At 38.6% G+C, this 20,272-nt stretch overlaps 2 protein-coding genes across 2 annotated transcripts in view; both read right to left on the reverse strand.

Moving 5' to 3' along the window:
* The window catches only part of LOC100538160 (uncharacterized), a 58,594-nt gene that overhangs the window by 6,352 nt on the left and 31,970 nt on the right, over positions 1-20,272 (reverse strand). The window lies entirely within an intron of this gene.
* LOC147845488 (uncharacterized) overlaps positions 1,658-20,272 on the reverse strand; it is an 18,671-nt gene continuing 56 nt past the window's right edge. Inside the window, exons 1-2 of the mRNA XM_087243790.1 lie at positions 20,128-20,272; positions 1,658-5,309 (exon numbers count right to left, since the gene is read on the reverse strand). The exon at positions 20,128-20,272 is cut by the window's right edge and continues 56 nt beyond it. Coding sequence (XP_087099916.1) covers positions 4,231-5,304 — 1,074 coding nt within the window. The 5' untranslated portion in view covers positions 5,305-5,309; positions 20,128-20,272 and the 3' untranslated portion in view covers positions 1,658-4,230. The remainder of the gene's footprint in view (positions 5,310-20,127) is intronic.

A 20,272-nucleotide genomic window follows, 5' to 3' on the forward strand; every position in this document is an offset into this window, starting at 1 on the left:
CAACAAACTTTGAATACGTCTCAAGTTCAACTCATCATAGGACAAACATAACATTTCCAGCTGGTACCCCACACAAGAAATACTATAGTGAAATGTAGTAGTAATTGTAATATATATTAATCTCCATCAACATTTCCAGCTACTATGTCAATGCTGTAGATTTAAGTTCAGCAGCTGTTTAACTTTAAACACATTTTAATTATTTTACCTGTAAGTACAGTACAGTGTTAATGCTCAAACTGTATTTATCATGTTTAAAGTGTCTTACAATCATAAATACTCTTATTAGCAATAAATCTGCTTTCACACTTTCTTTCTGAGGTGGTAATTGGTGTAAAAAGTTTGAGAACCACTGCGCTGAATAATCTTTCTGTCCTGTAGCTAATGGAAAGAAGACAGAGACCTCTGCTCACCCCATCTGATACATACATAAAGTTAAAGTCAGAATTACTAGCCTCCCTGAATTATTAGCTTTTATTTTTATTATTTTTATTTATTTAATAATTAATTTGACTGAACCTGATTTACTTAAATCTACAGCATTGACATAGTAGCTGGGAATGTTGATGGAGATTAATATATATTACAATTACTACATTTTAATATAGTATTCTTTGTGTGGGGTACCAGCTGGAAATGTTTTGAGCGTCATGAGACGCTTGATTCGAACTGAGTTCATGCTCGAACGTGTCAAAAAATGTTGCCATGCGTCTTACGAGCTGCGCCGCTCAAGTCACTTCAAAATTTTACAGCTTTACATCGCACTATTTCTTTTGTAATCCACTCAGTGCGATGTTCAGACCCAACTGTTAACCACATCAACTAAACTTAGGATCCAAATGTAGGTTTAATCGTAGTCAGGCAAGCAATGGTCAATACAGGTGTAAACAGGTATATTGAGACAGTCCAGAATCGTTGTCGAACACCTCTTTTCATATGTGGAAAAGAAGGGTTTAAATAGTCCAAATAATCATTGTGTCAGTGGCTTCAGCTGTGAGAGTTTAATTAGTCTGGATCTTGAACCGGTTGTGTGTGTGTGTGGCCTGACTGGGTGTTGTAGTCCATAACATGGCAGATATGTAGTTCAAGGAGTGTGAATGTTTACCAGCGACCTCTGGTGGTTAGCGATCGCTGGTAATCATGACACCTGCACTAGACAAACTAAGAAAGCATGAATTATGTTTTATGCATCTCTAAAATAGTAGGGTTGGGTATCGTTTGGTTTTTTTTCGATACCGGTGCTAAATTGACACTTTTAAAACGATACCGGTGCCAAAACGGTGCCTGAACCCATACTTTTTAGCCACAAAATGATGGTGGATACCTCTTCAAAAATATTTTATTTGACAAAATATTTTTAAAAATAATTTTAATAGAACAATATAATTACAGTTTAAGGTAAACATCAATTCATATTGTATTACATTAATACATTTCCTTTGATCATTTGTTGGTTAGCATGAATTTAAGATTTGCATTATGAACTTACATTAGCTTACTACTAACCTGTGGGGGGCCGGCAGGGGCCACGTACTTTTAGGAGCACATTTTAACATATACATCACAAAATACTTAAAACATTATTCAAAGTCATTTTTGTTCATGCATCAGTCTGCAGTCTTCATAAACAAGATAATTAAATAACTTAAACTCAAAATGATCTTCCTTGTTCATTTATTTGACAAGTAACGTTGTACTGGTGTAGGAGAACACATTTCCAACATTCAAGAACATCAAGGCACATTGCTGAACCTGTAAACTTTCACAGGCCCACAGTTGAAGTCAATTTATTTTGCCCTCCCATTCATTCACAATAATGTTTCTGAAAACTTTTACAGTGTTTGCTAAACAATAATTGTTCTGGAGTCATAGTAAGTCGTGTATCTTACTGTTTATTTCATGAATAAAAGCCGTTTTTAATAAAATAAAAATAAAAAATAAGGTCAGTATTATTAGCCTCTTTAAGAAATATTTACTGTATATTTTTGACTTACACAACAAATCAGTTACAGAATAATTTGACTAATTATTTTAAGTTTCGTAGTTAAATGATTAAGTCTAAATTACACTTTAATCTGAATAAAAGACTATAAAATATTTAAAGGGACTTTGTCTGAATACAACTGTCTTGCAAAATATAGTAAAATGTTCTGCACTGACTGTCAGCATGAGGAAGATAAAACAGTAGATATTAGAAATAAGTTAGTTAAACTATTGTGTTTAAAAATGTGTTGTAAATAAATCCTGTGTTAAAGGCGGAAATTTAAAATGAATGAAGGCAAAACTAAACGAGTTGAATATGATTACATGAGCGTGACTCAAAACTACTCTTGATCAATGTCTTGCATCTGTTCTTTGGTACTTGCAGACTGTTTGTAAATTCAAGACTGCATTTCCTAACGTTAAACTATGTACACTAGATTTCTGATTAATAATGGTCTCTGCATAGCCGAGCACTTCCTACATTGAAGTGTTAAATTCGCTATTGAAAACAGAAGTCTAATATCATCAACAGTGGACATTTTGATGGTGTTTCACTCGTGTTTAATCTTTTTATTACCTGTGTCAATTTGGGCGTCAATTCTGACGAATGCGGGGAACTGATGCGCGCAGCACTGTCACAGAGATAGCAAGTGCCGCGAAAACAGAGGGAGCGAGCATAAGCGAATGCCCCAGGGAGTGACGATTGCTCGTGACACCTAAAGCACGCGAGAGAGGCTCTGCCTTTGAGCTCCCAAATGTGTCATTAAGTTTGACAGGTTTCCCCCTTACACGCAACTTTTGTAAAGACAGTTGCTGTGTAAGAATCCCTGCTTGTTAAATGCGCTTTAGAATGCTTAGTTTAAGCAAAATGGATGAACGTGATCACGCGTGTTGATCTGAAGAGTGTCGCTCTCGCTCACCGAAAACCAGACTGAATGCACTGTACAGATGCACTGTACTGTTGCGTGCGTCTGTTTCCTAATCGCCTGATATCGCCTGTCCGTATTCCTCAAAGTTGTTTAGAATTCAGTGTTTAGTGATGCTGTGACACAATGCCTATGTGTGCCTGTTTTCATGCACCCCTTACGTCCACACCGCAGCACCGAAATTAGGCACTGAAATTCATACGCTGATTTAATACCGGTACATACCGGTTACCAAGGTACTGGTGTTATGATGGCACCGGGTTTCGGTACACAACTCTATAAAATAGTCCTGTTTGGTGTCGTTCTTCTCCATACATAATTCTTCAACTCATGATCTAGAACACAGGATGATAACTTGTATGCTTGGTGTAGTTTTAAACCATGAGTTAAATTTTTGTCTGTCTGTATTGGGACTGTACGCACCAGCTAGGTGAACAAAGGAAGTTTCCCGCTTGACTGTTCCTCTCATGCCAATGGTCAGTCAGGAGAGACTGAGAGTCACCTGACCAACGTCTTTAAATACCTCTTACACCCCTCAAACCTTTGCAAAAAGGTCTTGGCAGAAGTGCCCCTAACAAGGCAGACCGCGTTTCTGTACCCATGTGACTCACCCGAGTCCACGTTTCTTATTTTCCGACAAATCAAAATCAGTTTAAAGTTGCGTCTCACATATTCTCCGATCTGCATCGCAAGCTCCATGCATCAAGAAAGGACTTTTTAAAAGACTCCATCTTCTACGTATCAGAGAAACTCTCACACCAAGAGAAAAAGACCGACCCACTAAATCCAGGTATTTAGTCGTGCATTGAGGCTGTACTCCGTTATCAAAAAGGTGTTTTAATAATCTTGGTGGTTTTTAATAGTTGTGTGGAACTGAGCTAGATTTGCCATTCCTTTATCTAAACTCTTCATTTCCTTGTTTTCTCTGTTTTTGTTGTTATGTTTGTGTGTTTGGTTGTTTTATGTCAGACTAGTCAATCACGCTATAACCACGCTGGATTATCTTTGTTTTGCCTCACAGAAAAAGTCCCTTTAACGATAAACCCTTGCTACAAGCTGATTAAGTTTACTAAAACTTCTAAACTATTCTACTACTTCACAAGTAGTTAAAATTCCCTTTCTAAATAAATGAATAATTACAGAGTCATTGTTATATTTATTTAGTTAAATTAACTACAAGTTAATTCTGAATATTCATAATAATAACTCATTATTATTGATCATAATACTCAAAAACTGAGCTAATTTCACTGCATGTGTCTGAATTTTTTTCAGTTTTGTTAGACTATGGCGACCTTACACCTTAGAGGTTACAAGGCTTCTATGTAGCGTGAATCATCTCATGTTTTTTCATATTCCTTGAATCACTGAATCTCTTGTCACAATGTGAACACTTGTAAGGTTTCTCTCCAGTGTGAGTCCTCTCATGTGATTTCAGACTTCCTGATGTACTGAATCTCTTGTCACAGTGTGAACACTTGTAAGGTTTCTCTCCAGTGTGAATCCTCTCATGTGTTTTCAGGCTTCCTAACGAACACAATCTCTTGTCACAGTGTGAACATGTATAAGGTTTCTCTCCAGTGTGAGTTCTCTCATGTGATTTCAGGCTTTCTAACTGACAGAATCTCTTGTCGCAGTGTGAACACATGTAGGGTTTCTCTCCAGTGTGAATCCTCTCATGTGTTTTCAGGTTTCCTAATGTACTGAATCTCTTGTCACAGTGTGAACACGTGTAAGGTTTCTCTCCAGTGTGAGTTCTCGCATGTCTTTGCAGGTTTTCTAACACACTGAATGTCTTGTTACAGAGTGAACACTTGTAAGGTTTCTCTCCAGTGTGAGTCCTTTTATGTATTTTCAGGCTTCCTAATGTACAGAATCTTTTGTCACACTGTGAACATTTGTAAGGTTTCTCTCCAGTGTGAATCCTCTCATGTATTTTCAATTTTACAGCCGTAATAAAGGTCTTTTCACACTCAAAGCACATATGCTCTCTCACACCGGTGTGGAACTTCTGATGATCTCTTAAACCGTCTTGATGTCTGAAACTCTTTCCACACACAGAACATGAATAAGGCTTCCCCTCTGTATGAACTCGAAGGTGTCTCTTCAGCTCTGAAGTCCTCAAAAATGTTTTGCTGCATTGATCACATTGGTGTGTTTTCTCTCCAGTGTGGGTCAACATGTGTCTACCGAAGTTTGATGAGTGTCTGAAACTCTTTCCACACAGAGAGCATTTAAATGGTTTCTCTCCAGTGTGGATCATCATGTGATTTCTGAGGCTCCAGTTGTTAACCAGACTTATTCCACACTGAGTGCAGGTGACACATTTTTTGCCTTTTCTCTTCAGTGAGTGAGTATTTTCTGTGATTTTCTTATGACGGCGTGTCTCCTCCATCAGGCCTGAAATACAAATAAACAGACTGCCTTTAAAATTAATTATTTAAGAAAGTGAAAGCCACCACTAAAGTTTCATTCATCATCACTTTTGGTGTATTTTTGTAAATTTAATTTCATAAGCAAGATTCATTTATTCATTTTCTTGTCGGCTTAGTCCCTTTATTAATCGGGGGTCGCCAAAACGAAATTAATCGCCAACTTATCCAACATATGTTTAATGCAGTGGATGCCCTTCCAGCTGCAACCCATCTCTGGGAAACATCTATACACACTTATTCAAACACATACACTACGGATAATTTAGCCTACCCAATTCACATGTACCACATGTCTTTAGACTGTTTTAAACGGAGCACCCGGAAGAAACCCACGTGAAAGTGGGGAGAACATGCAAACTGCACACAGAAATGCCAACTGACCCAGCCGAGGCTCGAACCAGCAGCCTGCTTTCTGTGAGGCAACAGCACTACCTACTGTGCCACCCCGTCGCCCTACACTGATCTTCCAATCATTAATTTTAAAACACTTGTTGTATAATATCAATGCTGATGCATTGATTTTTAACAAAGACTGATGCTCTGACTGAAGCTGTCATGAATGCAGTAATGATGTAAGCCCAGATTCCAGAGAATAAATCTGCACTTATTTCATCAGGAGATCCAGAATTTGATGTTTTGTTCTATTCTGAATTCATGTCAGTTTAGGTTTGCTTGTTTAAATGTACTAGGCATTCACAGATCCCGATACTTGGATCGGATATCAATTTGATACCACCTATTTTGCTGGATCGGATCTTAACAAATCGATTCAAATCCCATCTTGCACGTGCGCTATTTCCAGTGTAATTTATAAGCCAACAAAAAGCCATGTAAGTAGCCTATTATAAGCAATAGAAAGTTGTCATGTAAGCCTACTACATCTCAAATGTTCTGAAGCCATTTTATAGTTTAAAGGACCATGAAACCCCCAGTTTCAGCAGGGCGTTTTCACACCTCTAGTTTGGAAAAACTCAGGAAAGTGGGTGTGTCTGGCTCTGTTTAGGTTGGAGTGTCGAGGAAAGGAAAAGGGGAAGGATTTGAATAAAAATGGGAGTTTTTATCTGGGCACGTGCTGATTTTCGCCGAGGCAAAACAAACACACATGTAGGGGAGAAAGACAGTGACTGTGTTTAATGACGGTGGAATGTTTGATACCGCACATCGTATAAGGGAGAAAAACCTCTGCATTTCTCGGTAACTCAGATGCACTCGGTAGGTCAGTAAGCTGCATGTGTGTAGACTATCCTGTCACAAAATGCAGCGAAAATTAAACACGACGGTCGGCAATAGTTTGCTTGCAGTGTTTACATGTTTACACTCGAAAAGCAGCATTTACAGCAGATCTTTCAGTCCAAAATATTGTAGTGATATTAACGTAAACTCAAGTAACTTAGAAATCATATTGACTAAGGTCTGTCTTTAAACACTGAAAGAATACTGCTGACGATATGAACTATAACTTTGCCATCTGAATGAACAAAGAAAGGGCACTGATAGCACACACTTACTATATCTGTAGAGACAGGACAATCGACACCAACTAGAGACGCATCTTTTTTTAAGAGAGGTTTATTCATAAACTAGTTTCGAGAGGATCACATTAAATTCAATTTTTCAATTCAGCTTTATTTGTATAGCGCTTTTACAATGTAGATTGTGTCAAAGCAGCTTCACATAAATGGTCATCATAACTGGAACAGTGTAGTTTTTAGTGTTTAAGTTCGGTTCAGTTCAGTTTAGCTTAGTTCAGTGTGATTTAAAATCATTACTGAGAGTTCAAACACTGAAGAGCAAATTCATCGATGCGTAGCTCTACCAATCCTGAACCATGCGAGCCAGTGGCAACAGCGGAGAGGGAAAAAAAACTTCACCTGATAGGAGTGAAGAAAAAAAACCTTGAGAGAACCAGACTCAGTTCAGCACGACCATTTTAATTTCTCCGCTGGCCAAAAGTCTTGTGCAGAGCTTCAGTCACTGTGGTGGACACATGCTTATGATTTATCACGGCCGGTCTTGTATTAGCTAATCATTATCTTCAAATCTTATGAGCCGTAAGCTACAATAAATAACCACAGTTTTCAGTCCATTTTATCTTCGTTCAGAAGACCAATCAGCCTCCGACTGCGCTTGAACAAACTAATTCAAGCTCCACATCAACGAACATCAATTCCTACCTGCATATCCATCATTATATTCATCATCATCATCTGCTGCTCCTGAATTATTATGTCCTTCAACGACACACCGACATCTTCAACAAATCAAGACACTATGAACAACGAAAATAATAACATGAATTTTCCATAGCCTTCGTAAGATTTACTGAAGTAATTTGTTCTGTATTCTCCTAAAGGAGACTTGAACTGAATGATTATATGGCCATTATCGCCGAGCTCACGCTCTCCTATGGGGGCACCCACTTCTACACTTATCACAAGTTATTTTCTGCCAAATGTGCCTTACGTTACCCAGTGGAATCAGTGTCCCTACTGGGGGGCTTTGGACACTGAGCTCCACAACCGGGTATTTTTAGGACGCCGCCCGCAATCTAACCTGTGCGGTCTGCCACTCCAGTCTGCACTACACTACCTCCTTTCCTCTGACACCTCTCCCTCATATTCAGCTCAACCTTCTGTTAAATCCTCTTGCTACATTCCTCGCAACCCCCCCCCCAAACCACAATATTCCTTCCCTTCTGTCAGCTTCTCTTAAACCCCCCTCCCCTTTCTAGCCGCGACATCTGCCAAAACTTCAATCTTGTTACATGCCAAAAGATGCCCTGCAGATACCTCCACCTGTGTTCCTACTGTGGTGGCGCCCACGCAAAGATAATTTGCCAAGTTCTTAGCTAACAATAAAAAATCAAAAAATTAACTGTCGACTCCTGTGAATATTTCTAACCTTGCTCTAGAGTTAAGTTTTTACCCTGATACTAAGGTCTAACCCATGGATTCTACCCAGGCGTTTCAGCTCTCCTTTCACTTAATCTATTTTGTCCTAACCTGCAGTCTGCTACCTCTGAACCTCAAACTGTCCATTATCTTATTAAAAAAGAAATCGACATTAACTTCATGATTGGACCATTCACAGTCCCACCCTTCAATGTCTCACGCATTAGCCCCATTGGCGTGGCTACTCGAAAATTTTCCAGCAAAAAACGCCTTATAGTTGACATTTCGTCCCTGCAGAATTCCTCTTTTCCTAGCATTAACAGCACTATCCCATGGGACGAATATTCGTTTAACTACCACAACATCGATCAAGCTATCTCTCTCATGAAAATAGCTGGTTGTAATGCCTAGTTAGCCAAAGTAGACATTTCCTCTGCCTTGAAAATCATGCCAATCCACCCAGATTTCTGTCACCTTTTTGGCATACATTGGCGTAATCAATTCTATTTTGCAGCCCGACTCACTTTTGGATGCAAAAGCAGCCCAAAAACATTTGACATGATGCCAGAAGCTTTATGCTGGATTCTGTCTAATAATTACGGAATCCCATACCACATTCACCTTCTAGATGATTTTCTATTTATTTCTCTCCCGTCATCTCCTCCAGGCAAACACCTAGCGATCACCCAAAGGGTTTTCGCCGATCTTGGAATTTCTCTTGCAGAAGAAAAAAACTCTGGATCCAGTACTTCAATCGAATTTCTGGGCATTAACCTAGACTCAAATAAATTCCAGTTTAGAAGAAATAATTCTTCTTTCTAAACCCAGTCGCGATGAACTCAGCTTATGGATCTTTTTCCTCAAGCAATGGAACGGCTGTTCCTTTTTCTACATCGACTTGATAGCATCCCCTATTGACATTATCTTATACACAGACACTGCCCCATCAATCAGTTACAGTGGTTTCTATAGAGGACACTGGTTTGCCTCAACATGACCACCCCAATTGATTTCCATTTCAAAAGACCAATGTTCTTCAGCCCTCTTCAAACTCTACCCAATAGTCACAGCAGCCATCCTGTGGGGGGATAAATGGTCCACATCTAGCATTTTCGTTCACTGCGACAACGAAGCTACCGTGCACTGCATTAATAAAGGGCGTTCCCACTCCTAATCACCATCACTTACTCATTCCTAAGACCCCTATTTGGATATCTGCTGAAAAACAATTTATCATGATTGCTGAACATGTACCTGCTTGCAAAAACCAAATTGCTGAGTCTCTCTTGTTTCTCTTTCCAGAAATTCTGGCGACTGGCCCCGGAGGCAGACCCCCACTCAACGCCTGTCCCTCCATATTAAGAAACGATATTGCCATAAACCACCCCCATTTAAAACACCATCAAACTTCCCAATCTCGTATTCCTACAAGCAGTAGCTCCCAGAACCCTCAATTCATACCTCACAGCATGGAATTCATTCAAACAATTCCACACCCTCCATCAATTATATTTCCCTGATTTTTCCCTTCTCTCCATCACTTCCTTTATTTCACACCTTTACACTGCAAGACACTTACAAGCTAGTTCAATAAAGAGCTATCTAAGTGGGATCCAATTCTTTCATAAATTGATTCACGGGTCCCCTCCCGATACTATCATAAATTCGCAAACCTCCCTCCTTATCAAAGGCATTCAAAAAACCTCTGATTCTGGAGAACCCATCACACTCAAAAACCTTACCTCATGCATCCTAACCCTACATAAATGTTACATTTCTTCCTACACAGCCTGCACCTTAGATGCTATGTTCAACCTAGCCTTCTTTGGTTTCCTTAGATGCTCTGAATTAACGGTTAGATCCAAATTTAACCCTTTACTTCACCCTACTATCTCAGATCTAGCTTTGCAAGACAAGGAAACCATTTCTTTCCTTATCAAACAAAACAAAACAGATCAATCCCATAAAGTACACTTAATTCTTATTTTTAACATACCTTCCCCCACCTGCCCTTTCCAAAGCCTACCTAAATCTAAGAAGATTCCAGGAGGCTAACCCTCTAGCCCTGCTTTTTATTGATGATGCTAATCGTCCAGTATCTCAGTTCTAGTTTCAAAAGCACCTTAAAGAAAGTCCTCCGCCTCTTAGGCTTTTCCCCAGAGCCTTTTTCCAGCTTCTCATTTAGGATTGGCGCAGCCACCACAGCAGCCTCTAATGGGCTCTCCCACCATTAGATCCAGACCTTTGGTCACTGGTCCTCTGAAGCTTTCAAATCCTACATTCGCCTTAGTAAATACCACCTCAAGGAAGCCCAACGGGCCCTTACCGACCCCCAAGCCCCCCCATACCCGGCTCTAACTCCTGCAGGTGTCTAGCAGAGCCTCGACTCTCGTAAGAGTCATCCAAATCACCCCCTGCAGAAGTCCATTGTCCTCTTCCTGACATCCTCATATGATTTAAAAGCAGACTCCCGCAAGTGCTGTTGCGAATCACAACTTCTGCAAGAGTCATTCATAGTTATTTACAGATGTTAATGATTGTATTTGTATGCATTTTGTGTATGTGCGTGTGTTTGTGTGTGTATAATATTTGTACATGTTCCCTACTTCCAGCTTTCTCAACCTTTCATTCTTCTAACCCTACCTTTCGGCCTCTAGTTCCTTTCCTCACTTCTAAAATCTACTTTCAACTACACTCTATTTCCAACTATTCCTCTACTCCTGTTTAGACACCACCCCCAAGATCTGACTGCCGAAGGGGTTCCTTCGAGCTCTAACTCCCGCAGGAGTTACCCAGAGTCCTCTCTTCTACACTCTAATTCCAACTATCTCTCTTCTCCCGTTTAGTCACCACCCCCAAGCTCTGACCACCGCAAGTGTTCCTTCGAGCTCCAACTCCCGCAGGAGTTACCCAGAATCCTCTCTTCTACACTCTACTTCTAGCTATCTCTCTTCTCCCATTTAGACACCACCCTCAAGTTCTAACCCCCTAGGAGTCCCTTCGAGCTCCAGCTCCTGTAGGAGTTAGCCAGCCCTCTGGCTCCACTCCCCACCAAACACGCCTCACGCCTCTCACTTAGGATGTTGCTGGGCGATTAAACTCTCAGCTTCTCTTTTAGCACCCAATCCCACCAAACTCCTCCCTAGCCCTCCCTGCCAAGCCTCCTACAGGAGCCTCCCTTTTACCCATCTTACCACATTATGTCCAGCTACCTAATATAGCTCCAGTCTCCTTACCCTTCATAACCCTACCTATGCAATGCCTCCCGCAAGAACCTCAGTGGTTAGCACTGTGAACCTCACAGCAAGAACACTGGCGGCCTTGGTCCCGCCAGGCCGGTAGGCATTTCTTTGAGGAGTTTGTATATTCTCCCTGTGTCCGCGTGGGTTTTCCCTGGGTTCTCCGGTTTCCTCCCACCATCCAAAGATATACAACATGCATAACAATCAAGCATTTGTCTAACCCCTTTTCTCACTTGTTCCCGTAGCTACCGCAGCAGGGGAGTTTTGAGTTCCACTGTGCTCAGGCTCCCCTCTCGCTCTGCCAATGGGAGGAAGCCTCCCATTGGCTCCAGGATCCCTTGAGCTCGGGGCTCTCTCCCGGGACAACATGCCAAACAAGCTTTTGATAGATCATCAGCTAAGTGTGAACTCTTGAAAGGAGACGACCAAATCTGGATTTCACAATTTCCAGATGCGATAAGCTCATGAGTAAAAACTGTTCGTTACAAACGTATTTCTGCTGCGTGTACTGATCCACATGTGAGTCCAATTGTGCTCTTATAACGTTAGCTGGAAATAAAAACAAAACCTTTGCTGCAGCACATCATGAAAGCAACACTGACGACCCGTATCTCCAAACAATTCTTATTCTTTTCCCACTTCTTTTGGCAACATAACGTGGCGTCTTTCTGCCGTCTGAACACTGTTTCAGGTACAAATACGAATTTGCTCGAAATAACGCCAAAACCAATTTTCACTTTTTAGTGAAATATAGGTGTCCTAATAGTGTTTTTAGCAGTGTGGGACACATATACGACTGTCAACAGCTCAAAAAATGTGTTTTGGTGTTTCGTGACCCTTTAATGTAAAGCACAAATAAATATTCAAGTGGTAAAATTCATGTTCAGTTAAGCGCTTCCCTCTGCTGCTTCTGTCTATCATTGTCCATTCATGTACTATTCAAACTGTTTGCCGTGTTTATGACAACAAAAAACTTTCTACAAGACTATTTGCTACCGTTAGTTTAAATAATCAGTGGAAAAATGCATTTAGTCTAGCATTTAATGGGTTTATTTTGACCTGCAAATAGGAGTTCATTGATGTTTCTAAATCATGTTGTTCTGTCTGTTAGACCAGCAGATGGCATTCGCAACACTGGAGTAGAGAGGGTTATCACCATCTCTTCACACCCAGTGTAGGCCTACCTGTAATTTTTAATTAGAAAAGGCTCAATAATGCATATGACAGTTTCTCAACGCACACAATCTTCCCTTTTTCTGCTGTTTTGGAAATGTTGTGCAAATACCAGAGGGCTGAGCGCTGTATCTCAGTGATGCATCAATCGCTTCATTCACGCACTGGCTGCACAGACGCAATGTGCATTGCTCAGTAAGATTATTCTCACAATGAGTCTGTTCTCTCATCCTTCTGAGCGAGATTATTCTTCTGAGGGGAATACTTTCAGTGCTCTGCGAATAGTTTGTAAAGCCTGCCTCATTGTGGTCAAAGTACAGTGCATCCAGAAAGTGTCCACAGCGCTTCACTTTTTCTACATTTTATGTTACAGCCTTATTCCAAAATGGATTAAATTCATTTATTTCCTCAACATTCTTCACACAATACCCCATAATGACAATGTGAAAAAAAAGAGTTTTTTAAAATGGTTGCAAATTAATTAAAAATCAAAAAACCTGAAGAATCACATGTACATCATGAGTTGTTGTACACACTACAAACGTACCGCGCCAAAGCCCAAGTGAACTCAGGCCCACCTCCTCCAACCGGGCCAGGGCCGGCCAAGTGAACTGTGCTTGAGCCCGATTCAGCACACTCACACTTCTCAAACGATCCGGGAAACGGGCCTGGGCACGGTACAAATGGCATAGTTTGAGTAGACCCTAACAGAAAATGATTTAGCCTAATATAGGCTATTCTGAAACTGAGATTATTTCACTGTCATTTTATTTATATTAATATTTTATTCAACAAACCAGTTTGTGTTTTGGCGTTGAAGCATATAAGCGGACATTATTAACGTCGAGGGAATGTTTATTAAGTGAAACTGGCCTCCGACATTTTAGTTTAGTCTGCATCAAACATGCAGGAAAAAATAAATCAGGCTGGCTAAAAGGCTGGCTATTTTACCAATGATTGGAGTCAATAGTGGTAGCCTATTACAGATTTCAAAGACAAATCTTAATATTAAAAAGGAAACATAAGCTGGATCACAACAGATCAATGTGATAGCGAATGCTCAAATAATGTGGCCTAGGTTATTAGGTCTGTTATTTTTAATAAGGAAGATTTATCATTTGAGTTTATCACCAGAGCCAGGGGTGGACTGGCCATAGGGAGCATCGGGACATTTCCCAGTGACTGCCACAGTGACTCTGGCCTGTCGCACAGCGCTTCCGACCACAAATCTCGATTAATTGAATATTTTTAATAGTTCACTGACAAGTTTTGTACTGCAAATATGCTCATTACAAGTGAGAGACTTTGAATGTAGGGTGGATTACTTCATTTTAAACTGTTAGCCAGCACTCAATTTTGGGGTTTTACACCTACCTAACTTTAAATAGTAACAGTTCCTGACTCCAGTAAGCTACAAACACAAATTATGTATTATTGGAAAGAAGACACTTTGAACTTTATTGTGGTAAAATGAGAATTTTTTTTAAAAAAGTTCTACATTATGAAGTCATGAGTAAAAATTTTTTTTTATTGTGTTTAATTTTAGTTTTCCATAAAGAAACACAGGAAAACATTAATGTAATGTCCTAGAAAAAAATATGACTTGAAAGCCAAGTATTTCATATGTTTACATTTTAAATTTGATGAAGATAGCATGCAAAATGAGATTACTGTAAAGTTTTCTGAGGCTATGTCGATGTCCTTCTCTCCCTCACAGTCAGAGACACTTTCTCAAAAATCCTCTTCCCAAGTTAAACATTTACAGTTGCTGAATGATTTGGTCTACATTCGAAGTTTATGTATCTTTGGAAAGAAGACACTCTGGGCTTTGTTATCAATCATCTAAAGTTTATAATGCTCAAAATGAAAAAAAGTTATAGATGCTTAAGTAATGTAAAAAAAAAATTACCCCACTAAACATTTTATTATTTCATAAACAAATATGTGAAATTTGTTCTGGAGCAACAGAAAAGCAATAGATCAAAAGCTACACATCTCCTGAGTATATGTTTTGAATTTGATGCCAATATCATGCAAAATTTAATTTCTGGAATTATTTTTCTGAGACAATGTCTTGTGTTTTTTTCCCTCTCCTTGTTTGTGGAGAAGTCTGATAAAGGTTTCACTATTTTTTTAATTGTAAAATAATGAGCAGAAATGTTTAGTATGAATGATTTTGCATTCAAATTAAATTACACCTTATAAATACAGTTTGTGACTCACTCAACATCATTTGGAGGTATCCATGTCGTGAGCAACGTGTGTGAAACAATGAAAAGACTCGTGCAGCCGCCTTTTCTTCTCTCCTGAACTTAAAAATATGATTGACAGAAATGTAGAAATGCTGAAATAAGATCGTCTAGGGCACAGGTGTCAAACTCAGTTCCAAAAGGGCCGCAGCTCTGCACAGTTTAGTTGCAACCCTAATTAAACACACCTGATCAAACTAATTGAGTCCTTCAGGCTTGTTTGAAACCTGCAGGTAAGTGTGTTGGAGCAGGGTTGGAACTAAACTGTGCAGGGCTTCGGCCCTCCAGGAATTGAGTTTGACACCACCGGTCTAGGGGGTCGAATCGAGATCTTTTTTCAACCAATTGTGCAGCTCTAACTCAGAGTCAGTTACTGTGGTAACTTATTCTGTGAACCTAACCTGGTCAGGAGCAGGTTTTATTCTCTAAACTCTGAGTTTATGTCAGTCTCCTCCCCTTTTTCAAAGACGAAGTGGTATTTCTTGCTTTACCTTACGTTTCCACCCACCTATTTTAATACTCATTTTGGAGATGCGCATAAAACGATTGATTGAAACGTCATGATGCACATAACTTTGGAAAATACACATAAAAAAACATGCGCATAATTAAGTAGGATAAACTTTTATTCGATAGAAAATATGCGCCTAATAGGGCTGTAACGATACACCAAACCCACGATTCGGTTCGTATCACGATTTTTGACCCACGATTCGATTCGTATCACGATTTTTTATTTAATTTTTTTCGTGTGGGGTGGGAAAAAAAAGATTTTTAAAACTTTTTTTAATTAAATAACATTTGAAAAATCTTTATAAACTAAACATCAAAGAACAATATTAACTATGCAAATTATTAACAATATAAATAGCCATGTATAAAATAAATAAATAGCCAAAGCTATATCACTTCTGTTTTCTTTGTAACAAAATACTGTTGAAAAACCAAACAGAACTAAACTCCATTGTTTAGATGGTTCAAGCATGTTGAAAATTATTTTTCAATCAAGTTCTCTTACAAAGAAAAAGTAAATTAAATAGCTAGGGATGCTCATTTCGTTAATTTTGCTAACCGACAACCGCCGCTCATTAATCGGTTATTAACGGATAACTGGTCAGATTACTATTAATTTTATATTAAACAAATTGACGTGTCTATTTTGTGTCTGACACATTAAATATTGCATTTTAAAATACTGATTTATTTTTATATATTAATAGCGGAACAGAAAGACAGAGCATCTTCACGCACCTGCAGTGTTTAGCACAGAAGAGCAGAATAATCTAAATAAAATGAATAAAATAAATAGGACTGCCCTTAATTATTTTCACTTAATTAATTTATTTATATTACAAAACGAAAATACTGACTGATTATTTTTAATAAGCGGCATAGGCTTTTTTTTCCAATCATATGTTTTTTTTCTTCCGTCAAATAAAAATCGCAGACTTCCTCAAATTGCCCGCTCCACGGAAAATATGCATTTATTTAATGCCCCACTGTTATTATTATAATAACAAAACCTTTACATTTTAAATAGAAATCATTATTTTAAAGATTATGTCCTGATATATAGCCTATGGTTTCCTCTCTCTCCCTCGCGGTTCAAGTGCGCGCGCTGCGTGATGAAAAGACAGCAACAATGCGCTCATATGTTGACTTTTTGTAAACAGTTTTGTTGTTTAAATATGATATTGCATTAATCTGCGTACATGCTTTATAAGCTGTAAAATAAAAAGTAAAGCCTATTAGTTGCGTTTATTACGCAGATCCAGGTCAACATCAGCGCTGGTTTAGTATCAACAGGTCTGTATCAAACAGCAATATTCTTCTTCCATTTTGCTTCTTTAGCAAATGTGTCTGTAGGCACGGGTTACACGTTATCGTCCCGCAAATTAAGTATGCCTTGCAGTTAAACAAGTGGCCGAAAAACAAGGCGCATCTCACTGCCTATGTTGACAAGGAAAAAAGAAGAAGTCCTCTTATGAAACGACGGAATCAGCTGGGTATCGATTGTGCAAAAGTGTTGCTGTCTGTGTTGTTACAATTGTAATATTTAATACTATTGTGATATTCAAGATTTGTATATTCATACAGCTCTGGATAACTTAAAACAACGATTAGACCTTCAGAGCGGTGTTAATGCGTCCTGAAGTAAAGCGAAACGGCTATAAACTCCAGCAAGATAGAGTGATTGTATGCAGAGCCATATAGGCTACCTTTATCTCTAAATAAAGTATAACTATAGAAACTGTGTTTATTTTAACTGAAAGCTTCGTCGTGTTTTCTGACCTCACGCACCTGTCAGTCAGCACTCTCAAAGGTTCAAACAGAAAGCACACAGCGCGGTTACAGAAAAGTTTGCGCTGTTACCTGACATCTGGTGAATGCCCATCCCTCTCTGCACAGCCACATTAACAGTGTGAGCAAATCATCATATATGCGCTGAAAATCCGGCCACTTTGACAGCATTGGCAATGTTTCTGGCGTTTGTTGTCAAGCGGGGTTAAGTTGGTTTTGTTTTTGATAATCTTGACACATTCAGACGGCCCCTTAATAAGAGCTCCGTGCAAGCTCTCCCGGCTAAATAATGCGAAGGCTTAAACGGAGCAGTGCTTGTAATGTCGAGCGAAAAAAGTGTTAATTAGCTCAACTTTTGCAGGCACGCGTGACGTTATTGGAAAGGTATCACGGGGTGGGTGTGTCGCGATTCTTCCTTATCACACCGCGACACAGGATCGTAGATCTGAGTGTCGCGATTTCGATTTTATATCGTGTATCGTTACAGCCCTAGCGCCTAATCTACGATGAAAACACTTTTACTGAACAAATTCCAGTATGTGCATTAAAAAAGGTTTGTTTTAAGAGATCATATGATGATGAAAATGTGTGTGAATGGACAAACCAGCAGGCTGAGCACATTGTAAAACATCTTAAATGTTGTTTTGCTCATTCATTCTAAAAAGCCTTAACCGTTTCAGTTTTAGTGTCATTATATTATTAATGACCTCCACAGCGTCTGGAGCGTGTCAGGAGCATCTGATCTCTGCTTCTCATGGCTTCAAACGCCCCCACGAGTTCATTGTGTGTGAGCATTGTCTTCTGAGGTGCAAGTACATCTATTAAATAAAGAAATAATTGAAGCAGCTTCTTCTACTGCAGTAAATTCTGCTTTTACTGTTGATATTTGGCGCCAGTTAATCAGGAAGTGACGATTTTGTTCTCTTTGACTCGTTGGATGGAAACGCTGCTTTATTCGAATCTTTGATGCAATATTGCAGTTTTGCACATAAATTTAATTAATATTATTGGATGGAAATATAGCTAATGCCTACATTTCAGTCGCACAAAGAACAAAGTCATGTACGAAAATGGCTTGTCCTTTTTTAATAAATAATTAGCTTAAAGTCACTGACCTACAACAGGGACCAGTAGCCTAGATTAATTAGGATTAATATTCTTTCTAAAAACTATTGTTTAGTTCTGCTTACATTATAAATATCATAACAACCTCTATCACTTTATCAATAAAAAAGGCAGACACACACAAGTGGACTGTTAAATCTATTAAAACTGATCAACGTGTTTAAAAGTGGGAATTAACAGAAATGCTACACGCCACTGTGGATGTCGATCGTTGTCGTTCTAACATGCAATTTAAAAACAAAGAAATATTAGTGTAAATAGGGCCTGAGTGTGTATTTTTCGTAAGCGGATTTGCAACGGGTGGGATGCGCCCATCGTCTATCAGCCCAACCCTAATACGTACATAGCAGAGCTTGCAAACTGTTTTTTTGTTGACAACACGAACGTTGTCAACATAACTCACTGGAAATCCAAAATACTTCCACACCAGCGACTTCATTGAAAGAGGAGAGGGTTTAAGCTCTGTCGGCGGGTCTCCTGCGTCTGCAGCTTAACAAGCACTTCAACAAGCCTGTTTTTTTCCCGCTTGGCAAGCCAAGCTGACGTGACAAGGGGGCGTGGCAGCATCGACGATTCTATTTTTTGATTCAATAATCGAAATTGAGCATAAATTTTGATCGATTTCGATTTAGAATCTAAATCGTGACACCCTTAATATATATATAAACATATATAAACAAAAAAAAAACATATGTTTTAACGGTTTAACTGATACCATAATCATTTTTGCTGTGCAAAATGGATAAACCACTGACCAAACTTTGATTCTTGCTCAAAATTATAATAAAATGATACAGAAAAACACAACGAGCTGCTGTCTATATATTTAGTGAATTATGGCTTGTTATTATACAAACAACTTTTACAGAACATTAATAAATAATTATTTTTAGCTTATCAATTTTAAACACAAAAACAATGCATTATCCATTAGTTCATGCATTTACTACGATTAAGTACGAATAAATCTGTAAATCATTTATTAATCATAGTTCAACATTTATTAATGCTTTAATAAAATCCAAAGTTGTGCTTGTTAACATTAGATAATGAACACAGATTTGACATGAACTAACGTTTACTTATAAATAACGTTTACTTTTAAATAATGTTAAAAAAGATGAATATCGTAATAAATGTATTACTAATTGTTCAGAGTAAACACAATTAATTAAAATAAAATTATTTTAATGTTACCCATAAATCTACATGTTTGATTAACAGAATTACATGACTAGCACATGAAAAATACTACAGTAATTTATAGTAAATAATAAAGTGTTTTCAACTATACTATAATAAAGTTTACTTATTTATTATAGTATTTACAACTGTGTTACTGAATGCTGCATCAGTAATTATGGTGAAATGAGAAAATGCTCTGCATACTGTAGTAAACATGAGTTTTTACTGCAGTAAACTGTGCTGTGTTGTAATATAGTTGTTGTAAATGTAGTACAGTGTTGGTGTTTTGTATTTCTACTACACTATTTCCTATAAATGACTGCAGTATTTGTCCATGAGGGTGAAATGAGTGAACACAGCATTTCATTTGCCGCTAATAAAGATCAGACAAATGCTGAAGTATAAGAATGTGTGAAAGTAAACAGGAATCATAACCTGTGCTTTTACCGCGAGAAGCTTTTACATCGAGAGCTTTAATAAAGAGGTTAGTGGCCAAAACCAAGCAAAAACAAAGCTGAAAACCGACACTGAAGAGGAACACAGCCGAGAGAAAAACACTTGAATATTGAGAAAGTAGGAATCTGAACTAATAAATAAGGAGAGAAACACAACGTTACCTGTTTACATATGAACACGGTAAAAGTCCGCTATTCCTGATCGCTTTCACAGAGGAATTGACAGTCAAGAGCCAGGATATAATGAAGAAAGGCAGGAGTTGTGTCGTGTTCGCTAAATAATCTCTCTAGAGTTGATAAAAGCTGA

Source organism: Danio rerio, chromosome 3, assembly GCF_052040795.2.
Source record: "Danio rerio strain M-AB ecotype USA chromosome 3, GRCz13ab, whole genome shotgun sequence".
Lineage (NCBI taxonomy): Eukaryota > Metazoa > Chordata > Actinopteri > Cypriniformes > Danionidae > Danio > Danio rerio.